Genomic DNA, 11,773 nt, shown 5'->3' with positions numbered 1-11,773 from the left:
AAGCCAGATTCACTGTCATATTTGTAAATAATAAAGCTTTAAGAATGTATCGAGGTCTCCGATATCTTCCAATACAAATAAGGCTATAAGTTTTTTATACCAGTTGCTTTATAAATAACCCACTGGTTGACATACTATTAAGGACCTACTTTAGGAAATAAAAACAATCCATTAAATATTTTTTCGTTATTTATTTTTATGTTGGAATATCCTAGTGCTCATATAGGTTACTACGGAAGTGAACGATTAAGGTTATTATAGTGCCAGATTGTTTTAGTTATCACGGTCAAGAAAAGTCATCTTTAACTGTAGAAAATGCTGTTAGAAGTTTCGCTTAGACTAACTTTGCACAAGTTTGCGAAACGTGCCAGTTATGATCAAGATACCAAGATTTCGATTCAGAAATTGCTGGAGTTCAATGCTTAGAATTTAAAAAAATAGAGTGCCATGAAGGTTAGTTACTAAGAAAACAATGACACATGTATTTTGAGTATTTGGTTACCTGAAAGACTCGTTGCGAAGTGACAGCTGCACAATTCGACACATCACAAAATAAGCAACGCTCAGTGCGGTCGATACATGAACGTTAAAATGTGTCATACGGTTGGAAGCTACGAAGTTTGACAACCAGTAGAACAAAGGGGTATCAAGTTGTCAGGGTAATTGGGCTGAGGAGGTCAAACAGGCAGTCGCTCTTACACATTTTATCGACTGCTAAGCAAATGTGCTTATACGCATCTCTGTGGAATCATTTGCAAGAGTTTTTGTTGGTTGTTAGTTGCAACTGCTCGAGCGGTTTGTGTATATGCGTCCACAGAACTCTGCAGTTCACTGTGCAGTCGCAGCTTGTGCTTGCTTCGGCCCTGACTGTTTCAAGCGGTTCGTGTATTGTTGGACTACGTGGCTTGGGAATAGGCAAAGCTATTTGAGGAGTATGTAGTTTCGCTGACCTGCACTCGGAGCGGATGCACGGCGAGCAGCGCCAGCAGGTCGGGCGGCGGCAGCACGTCGGCGGCGCGCAGCCCCATGCCGCGCACGCCGGCGCACAGGAAGGCGGCCAGGTAGCGGTGCAGCGGGAAGTGGAACGACGCGTGCATCACCTCCGACTGCCGAAGTGTATACTTTATTAGAAAAAACTATTCTCAAGGGATGAGGCTGCCAGCAGTGCTGCGAATCGCAGGCTAGACGTACAGGACGGATTTTAGATAACGAAACTACAAACCGGCAAGCACGTTAGTGACACTCCCACAATCGTCACGAGGATGTGCCAGGTACATAACTGCCAATAGATGTTAATCTATGACCTCCGCTGACTACGTCCCGCTCCGCTAGTGACTAAGAGTGAGTACCACTAACGGGCTTGCCAGACTCACAGTGTTAAGGTTGATCCAAACATTGCGAGGCATGCGTCGCGAACGATGACTGGACCCAAGCATATACTAGTATCCTACTAATCCTACTTTCTACTAATATAAAACATATAAAGTGATAATGAATGAAAGTATGTTTTTGTTATTCTTTCACGCAGAAAGGCTGGACCGATTTGGTTGAAATTTGGTATGTAGATAGGTGATAACCTATCCTACCTACCCTGGATTAGCACATAAGCTACTTTTTATCAACGCACCATGCGGGCGAAGCCGCGGGCGGAACCTAGTGTTGATGTATCTGTCAAACCGAGGCAGGCGTTAGGCAACGTTCATGCCACACACCTCGCAACGTTTCGAGCCACCTTTAGTAAGCCTTGTAGCACCGCAAAAATTACATATTTTCCAGCTATTAACACAACTCACCCTCTCCATATGCGGCGTAGTAAAGTGCACAGCATCGAGCCACTCCTGCAGGTAGGTCAGCGCAGCAGCTATGATACGTCGCGCGAGCGGCGCGTGCGATGCGTCCGTCAGGTGCGACAGGACTGACCACATCGGGTAGGCTGCAGCTTCCAGCTCGCACGAGAACGCGGCGTAGTAGGAGGATGGTTCGAACTCGATGTGACCGCCTACCTCGCGGATGTTGACGTTCATGCCTGGAAGGTTTTTAAAGATGTAGTAATTGCTTGGTTACATTTTTTTTATTATGGGCTAGCTAAACGTGTTTTTACGGGCCGATGATAGTATCGGGACGAAAACATTTATTGATTACAAATTGATATTTATTGAGCCACTTTATCTTGACAGCGAAAATACATTTACGGGCTGTTAAACTTTCTTTTTGAAAATTTTGGAAGCTTTCTATAAATTTAATTTCCAATTCTAGAAAGTTCATTTCCAGATATCCTCATAAATGCCTCTCTCTCTCTCTCTCTCTCTATAAAGTGCACTTCTTTAAATACAACTTATTTCAATAATAAATACAAAAATATACCAACCTTGCAACATAGACAGGAACTCGAACCACATATCAACCAACGCATCATCTTGCAGAAACAGCAACGCCACACTCTTATGCGACAGTACATTATTGAAATCCGACACCAGGGGCCAGTAACAATGCTCCTTCATCACTCTTCGCGTACAATCTATCACATAGTGGAAATTCTGATCGGGATCATGTAGTGTATTTTGTACGAGGATCTTTCCCATCATAAGTCTTAAAGACAAGACCATGACGTGTAGTAAATGTAGTTGTTGAACGCAGCGTAGGGCTAACGCCTCGTTGGAGAATAGCTGGACCGACATGTGGACGACTCGGTTGGAGAGCGTGTCTGGGTCGGCGGCGTCTTCTAGGACAAGGGGTATGCGGGCGTAGTGCATCACGAATGTACGGGTTAAGTGTTCCTGTAACAAGATTTTTGAAGTTTAGTATTTGAAAGGGTGCGTAGTTCCTGGTGGTCAAATACTGATTTCCGTAGGCGCGGTATAGTCGCTCGTTTCCGAATTATACCTTCAGGAATCTTTCCTAATTTATTAATTACTACACGATTTAGAAATTCAAATTAATTTATTTCTGCGAATATGGGTACATGCATGCAGATCTTGTATTATTTAACAGGTTCGACCAAAATTGGAAGACGTTAAACATATAGCAAGCTTGTGTGCCACTAAAGCTTTTCTTATATGTTAAAACTGGAGAGTTTGTTCGAAAACCATTATCTCAGGACTAACAAAAAAAGACCGATTAGAAAAAAATACAGTGTTGGTTGCCCATTTTCGAGGAAGCTACTTTATAATCCGGGTGCGTAATGTATGTACATTGTAGTAGAAATTACCTTATAATCTTGATCTGGCAACATATTCAGCAGGAAGCAGACCACGTTCTGGGGGAACTCGTATTTGAACGTCCAGAATATGAACTCGTCCAGTAGTGTGTTGTGTTGCAGACGAGGTGCGAGAGCAGGCAAGTGGCGATACCTGAGAACAAAAGATTATTTTATAACTTTCCTGTTACCACAGTTTAACCACTACATAGCACCAAGAAGGATATTATATGCCTTGCTCAGGCTTGCCTTGACAGTAGCATCTCCGAAGCTAAAAAATATCCCACACTGCGCTCACTAATATTCGTGGCCAAATCCCCCTAGCTTGGGTGAGGCCTTTGTCCAGCAGTGGACGTTCGGCTGGGACATTGACGAACCAGAACTGAGAGAGAACTGCTTTAAGAGATACCGGAAAATCAAATCAATGTCCATATGCCAGAATAGTATCTACATTGGGGCGGCAGATATCGATTCTACTTCAACATAAAGGAGGCAGGGACAGTTATTTATATTATACAGTTTATCATTATTTTAGGTTTTTGTTTGCATAGTGTTGTTACTCACTCGTCAGGCGGTTCTGGCGCGGGGAACATCTCGAGCGCCTTCTCGTACATCTTGTTGGACTCAGCCATGTAGCAGCCGTACTCCGTGTCCGGGAACGGCGGCTCCACCAGGTTGCGGTACATCTGGGTAACAAGGCAAAAGTGGAGTTATTTAAGGTGAATATTCCTCTTCTTTATTATGTACAATTGTAGATAAACTGTTAGGAACTAGGAGGAAAGTGAAGACACCAATAACACATTTCTTGGATAAGACATTATTACAGATCAAAATACAATTTTTAACCAAATATCTTTCTGCAATTGTAGCATCTACTCATCTAAGACAGTGCGTAAAAATGACTTCATTGTCTGTAAGCACAGCATCATCTTCCGAGCCCTTTCCCAACTACGTTGGGGTCCGCTTCCAGTCTAACCGGATGCAGTTGAGTACCAGTGTTTTACAAGGAGCAACTGCCCTATCTGATCTCCTCAACCCAGTTTCTCGGGCAACGCAATACCTCATAAGCACAGCAGTTTTATGTTTAATAGCGTGCTCACCTGTGGGTTAATAAGTGCCTTGGTCATGGCGGAGCGCATGAGGTCGCCCATGTTGTTGAACTCCATGAGCATCTTGACGTAGCCCTCGCACTCCTGCACCGTGATCCTGTACGTGTCTGACGTTGTCTGCGTGCCGCAACTGAGGACAATGTCATAGCAGAGTTAGGAAATTTACAGAATTTACCATTATAAGCATCTTATGCAGCATTTAAACACAGCATAAACATTGGATGCATGATGTGTCCTCCTGTTACTAAAGGAATACACGTGCTAGATGACTATATGTGTTAGTTTTAAGATTGTATTGTGTATATTCTTTGTTGGAGGTTCAATAAATAAATAGGGAGGTGTTTTGTCCATCAAGGTAATTTTGAGACCTGCACTTGAAAGTGATGATCTTTTGAAATGATCATAAATAACACAGGTTCTATACCAAGTGCCTTTTATAAAATATGCTAATAACCAAGTTATAAAACCAATCTTTTAAGTGAAGATTTTCTATCTGGAAGATATCATAACTTTATAAAACCCCTTTAAGCCCACAAACCGTTCTGCAAAGTCAAGAGGGACGTCGAGGCGCTCAAGTACCATCAAGACTCGTTGCCTGTTGGCGTATATCAATAAGTTTCATATCTAAGTGTGTATTGTACGCCAGAAGCCAGGCTGTTCCAAGAGGGAAGGTCAAGATAATATGTGGGAAAGATAAATCGGACAGGAATATTTAATAGCGTTTGGAATTAGGGACTTATAAAAGACCATTTAATCATCAAATTCTAATAAATAAGTATCCATTTCAAGTTTATTGGACCATTTCCTCTTCAGGCCCGTAAATTCCGACCTATCCTCAGAACGGGGGTAAGACGTGACCAATGACCTACACTTAAAGCTGACCTATTTTACCGTCATAAACCCAGTTCTAGTTTACCTTCGAATGAGCTGAAATACTAAAAATACTCGGCACGGTTGCCGTGGGAAACCTTAGGAACATATGTGTGGCTTCGTCAATCACGAGGACAGTTTTTGTAATGCTGAGCGGATTTTTGAGTTATTGCTTCTTGATTAATTTGAAATGCAAATCTTTGGCTTATTTACAGGTATCTCTTTTGGGTTGTTATTTACTTTTAAGATCGAACGAGTACAGGCTATCTATCTTCTAGTCAGGATTAAGGATTTTAAACTTTGGTGATATAGTTATTTGGCTGGACAGAGGGAGGACAATTTAAATCGTTTCAAACACCAAAAAGCAAAAAGTTTTTAATTCTCAAATGCACCACTTCCACAGTCAGTCAAAAACTTCACGAACTCGCTCGTTTCTTTTAAAATAAATTGGTCTCAGCACTTTTGCAATATTCGTCGTATAGCGAGGATCGTAGACTTATAGACAAAATGTCCTCTATTACCAAATAGGTATTGATGCTACCAACCTGTTTTCTCTGAAATGCTGCAGCAGTCGCAGTATGAGACGTGGCATCATGGCTTCTGCGACGCACATGAGAGCAGCTGGCACGTCTCCTGGTCGAGGACATTTGTTGCCGTGGTTACTGCAGAACCTGTAACCAAAGATGGACTGGATAAGAAATGATCATAACACAAAAGGTAGAGATAGGAACATGACACGTATGTAGGATACTGTGAGCCTTCGATAATTCCAATAATATTGCTGAATCATACAATAACTGAAACTAAATTGTATTCTAGTTTACTTAGGATTTAATCTTGATAAAACTTAACGCCATGTAACATGTGTTTTCAACGTTTAATTTCAAAGACTAAACACATATTCACACAACAATAAATTATAATAAAACATCACTTAAGTTAATAATATCACATAATCAATCTTAACTACAATCGTAAAGCCGACTTAATACTACAATTAATCAAAATCATCAAACATCTGTTGTACATCCTTTGCAATTTCATCAAAAACGTCATCATCAAGATTAGACCGACTAGTGACGTCAGAATGACGTCATTTGACTTCAAGGTCATCTCGAAGGTCCAGGGGCAAGTTCAAACGGACGTCTGAGTCACGAAACGTCACTATGTTGGTATATCTCTTTCTGTCTTGAAGGAAGCTTGGTATGCAAGTAAAGGATAGGTGCCTTTTCAGTGTGTCTGCTAGGGTCTATTGTTTTGTGAGCATTCTGGATGGAATATGCATTTGTTTTGTTTTGTTCCTTTTCGAAGGATATATTGGTGTTTTGGTTGGGTATTGTTCCGTGGCTTTTAGGAGGATAAACAAAGAAAGCTTGGACAATGGGGACGATACAATCATATAAGATTGAACTCCTGATCTGAGCAAAATGATTTTGATTTTGGAACTAATTAGTCGAAAGTCGAAACATACACGACAATTTGGGCGCATTAAAAAAGTTTATGACCCCTTTGCAGCCCTCTAAGTATATCAATATTATTTCTACATATTTGTCATTTATCAAAAATCAACAATAAAACGTTTGGGCCCGCCTTTGAAATGATTTTCTATTGTTGTGCAAACAAGAAGTCATTACACTTATGTTCTCGGAATGAATAGTAAATAGAAACAGATTAACTATGCATGACTTGTGATGGGGCTAAGCTGGTAACCAAATAACAGCTGATCGATAAATCTACAAGGTTAAGCAGTAAGTACTACAAATACTCGTTGTTGTCGATTATCAGTACATTTGAAGAAACTAAAACCCCTGTGATTCTAAGGGAACACGACTTATAGTTGTGAGTATGTCAGAGAAATATTTGGAGCAGTTGCAACGCCTGGATAACATCCCGAAAAGATAGGAACAACTGAAAATATCTCCTAGTAAGTCTTAACAGGTAATTACCACGGCCCTGGTACACTGAGGGCTCTAAAAGGAACAAAGGATGGATTTCCCAAATAAGGGTCTAATATTGCAGTTATTCAGTTTTGATTCAAGTATCTAGTTCGGCTAAAAGCCAGACCCAACCTGGTAAAAAGCTAATTTGGATAAAGATAGACGATAAATGCGTGTTCTATAAGTGGCAATCAGACAGCTAGCCCCAATCAACATCGTTATCGGACGCAAATCACAGCTTATCATGAAAGTAACTCATTCTGCAATCAGTGTATACGATAACTTTGTTTATTTTATGACGGGCAATATTTTATGGATACACGTGAAATCGATGTTTACTGCTCTTAAATCTTTATGTATGCAGACATGACCAAGTTGGCGTCACGTGCCTGCCAAGGTTATGATTCGAATGCGAGTTTCATCTTTATTTGATGGGTATTCAGCTAAAATAATTATGTTTTCTCCCTTTGTAAACTGAGATAGGTGAAACTTTGGCATACTAAAGATATGCACCCACGTAAACTTGTAGTATAAGGAAAATAAAGTGACGTATTCTTGGAATCGCAAGAACATGTCCCAGTGATTCATTTATAAACAAAGATGTTAACATGATATCATAAGCAGGAAAATCTAGTGACCTTAATATGACTAGATTTTCATAAGACCGATAGAGAATTTTTCGACATCAGTCTAACTTTATTTTAGTATCGCAAAAGTTTAAATTACAAGATTTGAACGAGACGAATAACGGAGCTATCCAGGTTATCACATACTGGTTAGACAAGATTTAGGAGATAGACAATAAAAATAAGAATTTTATCGAAAAGAGAATATTGATAAATTCCATTATAATATGGACAACTAAGTCTCAGTTCTCGCTGTTAGAGACAAGGTCAGTTACCTTACATAGGTACGCGTTATTGGCCTTTGGGCAACTTTGGCGCTATGAATCATATTCGCTTATAGCAATATTTGGAATACCAGATATTGTATTTTGTTTTCGGGCTATTGATATTAACTTCTGGCTACTATTGCCGGAAGGGCTTTCCAAATATTTTATCGTAGGTTTTACAGACCTAAATCAACGAACCCTATACTTAAACCACCTAAAACCTTCATGCTGGCGAATTCAGCGTCGCTAAAACACCCTGTTTTCTGGGAAATCAGATTACAATCCCTTGATCAACAGACGCGTTTACAAACCATAATCAAATGTTCCAACAAAGTTTTAATAACTTCTACTATTAGCCTCATAACAGTAATTTCTGCAGACAGGTGGTACAAAGCTAACTGCCGGCTCCTCCCATTCTTAAAGCATTCCACGTATGCGAAACACGCCGTGTATTCTAATTCTATATGTATGAAATGTCAACAAAACAATGTACAGCTGCTTATCGAGCGATCCGAATAACAATCGAACAGAAATGTGTTAGTTTATCGCCGATATGATATCCTGGTAACCTGTTTGTTGTAATTATGCCATGTTTCAGTATGACTTAAGTTCTCTGTGAGGGTGTGTGTAGGACGTAGGTTGAATAATGACACGCAGGTATTTGGTTTAGTCAGGGGCTATAGATATGTACAGATGTTTTGAAGTTCTCATTTAATGAGGTTTGGTTCTTCTCCTATTCAAAGATTTTCCATCTTCCATCACCTATTTTTCAGTAGCGAGCTGCAATAAATTAACTTGTCAGCTGCGGTACAAATCTAGTTCCATTCGTTAAGCACTAGATGCACCAAATACGGCAATTATTATGATCATCACAGGAGGTCTAACTCCACCCGTAGCTCAGTAAATTCTTCTTACCATTTGCGCTATGGTTCCTTGGTTTTTCTTCATAAAAATGATCGCATTAAGCTTTTTGCTTCCTTCGGCAAAAAATACCATGGGAGTTCATTGTACCCAGAAACTACCCATCATCGTGCTTATTTTTTGTCGATAATTTAATATTACTTCACAGTAGTATTTTTAGTAAGTAGTTACATCAATCACGGTTTATATTTACTTTGGGTTATCATCGTCATATCTCACGTGTAAAATATTACATTAATCAACAATACACAATCATACCCTGTCTTATCTAACTAAGCATTTATAAAATAACTTTACTCGCCTCTCGCGAAGTGCATCTTTCTAAATCTCTATCCAATTTAAGTCACAACTCTTTCCCAATTCAAAACTCAAAGCACCGAATTCCACTAGCTCAACAATAGCTAAATTATCGTCTATTTACAGTAGAGCGTGGTCACCTTGGGCTGAAGGTCTAGGACGTTCCCGGTCAAGTTCAATCAAACACAGGCTGGTTACTGCAGCGTTATCAAACACGTGTGTTTGCCTGCCCAGATTACATGTCGGCCGCGATAACGCTTGATAAACAGCGCTATCGGTGTAATCGATATTTGGGCTGCGGGATTGTTCGAAAGAGTTATTGGGGCTCTGGTACACAAAGAGTTCCAAATGGTACAAAGGTTGGTTTTAGTCAATAAGTCTGACACTCACTCTTGATGCTCCCATGCTTGATGCATGGCGTGAGGGGTCAACTGATGATTGCCCGCCTCAAATAAAATGGCTTCACTGTTTTGGCGACAGATTCCTGTAATATCGTGATAGGAACAGGTAACAAATCTTTTGGGAGCTCACGTCCCTCTTGATGATATCACAGTGGTTTTTGAAACAGAGAAAACAATAATTCAAGTAGGAATATTCTTCTAGTAATCTAGACCACAATTACCCGAAACGCCCCGTAAACAAATAAATTAAAACGATAGCCTCAGGCAGCCACGATACTGGGTCTCGTGTCTGTCACAAATAGTCGTAATCATAGCAATATGTACACAACATAATGTGTTAGCTTTGGTGAAGCAAAACATTCGTAAGAAGCACGTGTTAGCGATAACAATCAAATTGAATGACTGTACGTTGAGTGCGGCAGACGACTCGTTGTAGGTGCCTACTTATTTCAGATTTAATTGTTACGATTGACAATCGATAATACAGTATATTTTGATAAGTTGTACACAAATTCCCCAATAGTGCTTAAAATTAACCAAGTATAGTTTTCAATGCGGAGTCCATTTATTTCACTAACATATTTATTTATTTATTTTAGAAATAGGTACGTATAAAAACGGTGACCAGCCCTGACGCGTGAGACCTGGTAGTTAAACCCTAACAACTAATTAAGTAATGGAAATTTTATTCATCAACTAACAAAAACATTAATGACAATACAATAATCAAGGCTAAACTGGATTTAATTAGAAATATTAAAAAGCGGATTTTAGGGATAAGCTCATTAACTTAACAAGCACAATAGATCAGCTTTTGAGTCAAAGTTGGTAGGTGGGAGGAAATCGCGACAATTATAATATATACGGTTGGAATGCAGGCTGCAGCACTGCGGCTTATAGACTGCAGTTACTGCGCGGAAATTGCGGCTACGGTGGCGAGGGAAGAATTTCTGCCTTGTGTTTACACCTTATTTGTTATTGTACCTTTTTAGGAGACCCTTTGAAGCTGTATGTATGTATTGGCATACAAAAAAGGTCGAGTAATCCATCATCATGTCATGTCAGTTCGTTTGGTATCTTTTTCAAGATTATAAGCGAATGTCGGTAATTATTTTTATTGTCTACACGTGTATGATGAAAAATTACTACCTTATCTATATTTTTGCCTATAATCCTATTTCATCTGTCAGCAATCTCAATGGATTCTAACTCTTCACAGAAAGAAGAGCAAAAAATTAAACCACAACTTCATAGCCACCGCATTCACAAGCACAAAATTTAAATAATCCGACTAAACTTAAACGTGAATATAAACAAGGTACGCAATACAGTGTAAATAAAATCATCACTTAGCAGTTTAGCGCTCACGACCGCCGAGCAAACATGAGACATGGCGGCGCATAATTTCTCTAATAACATTGATAGAAAATAACCTGTTTTATAAACACTACATCTTCTTCGTAAACATCGAGTATTATACAAGGTGAAAGATAACAAAGTAGCAGGTAGACAAAGTGCAGAGAAATGTCAGGTTCATAATGCTTAAGTTTATTTTATCAGCTCATATGGCACATATAAAAATATTTTATTTTGTACCTATGCCACTTTCCATATTCATTAGGCTCTTTGACAAACTCAATAAGCTCTGTAGTTTTAAGTAAATCAGAGTCTAAGTAAAGCGGTCTATTAAAAACAGTATCACGTCAACGCAAAGTCTGGTCGTTGTCTTTATTTTGTACCATGATTATCTGATCTACATTTCGAATCCGGTCCGGTATCGAAACACGTTTTGTGTTTTTTGGTGACTAACATCTTTTTGGGACGCTATTCTTAATTAATTAAAATACTTCTAAGAAGAGAGGCAAGTGCTGTAGATGTAAAACGAACCAATACAGCAATAAAAATCCCTTTTGGTTTGCCAGATAATTTTGCAGTTTCACTGTCATTTAGATATCTCTAAGTACAGAATTCTCCTGTCCTTGCCAACTGGGGCGAGTTACGTGGGATGATCGCCATTATTTTGCCCCATTTAGTCTTAGATAGTCGGTGAAACATGGGCCAACTTGTGCGACATAAGTCTTTATATGCCTCTGGCTTCAGTATACCCGCCCCCGTATTTGTCGTGACTCAACATAATACAACTATAATGG

General features: G+C 39.5%; 1 protein-coding gene across 1 annotated transcript in view; it reads right to left on the bottom strand.

Moving 5' to 3' along the window:
- Ubr3 (Ubr3 ubiquitin ligase) overlaps positions 1-11,773 on the bottom strand; it is a 63,548-nt gene that overhangs the window by 38,541 nt on the left and 13,234 nt on the right. Inside the window, exons 3-9 of the mRNA XM_064035937.1 lie at positions 5,721-5,846; positions 4,297-4,435; positions 3,761-3,882; positions 3,209-3,350; positions 2,369-2,777; positions 1,794-2,026; positions 951-1,106 (exon numbers count right to left, since the gene is read on the bottom strand). Of these exons, the coding sequence (XP_063892007.1) occupies positions 951-1,106; positions 1,794-2,026; positions 2,369-2,777; positions 3,209-3,350; positions 3,761-3,882; positions 4,297-4,435; positions 5,721-5,846 (1,327 nt within the window). The remainder of the gene's footprint in view (positions 1-950; positions 1,107-1,793; positions 2,027-2,368; positions 2,778-3,208; positions 3,351-3,760; positions 3,883-4,296; positions 4,436-5,720; positions 5,847-11,773) is intronic.

Source organism: Helicoverpa armigera, chromosome 8, assembly GCF_030705265.1.
Source record: "Helicoverpa armigera isolate CAAS_96S chromosome 8, ASM3070526v1, whole genome shotgun sequence".
NCBI lineage: Eukaryota > Metazoa > Arthropoda > Insecta > Lepidoptera > Noctuidae > Helicoverpa > Helicoverpa armigera.
Note: the sequence above shows the minus strand (reverse complement) of the source record. Positions and strands in the feature narration are given on the sequence as shown.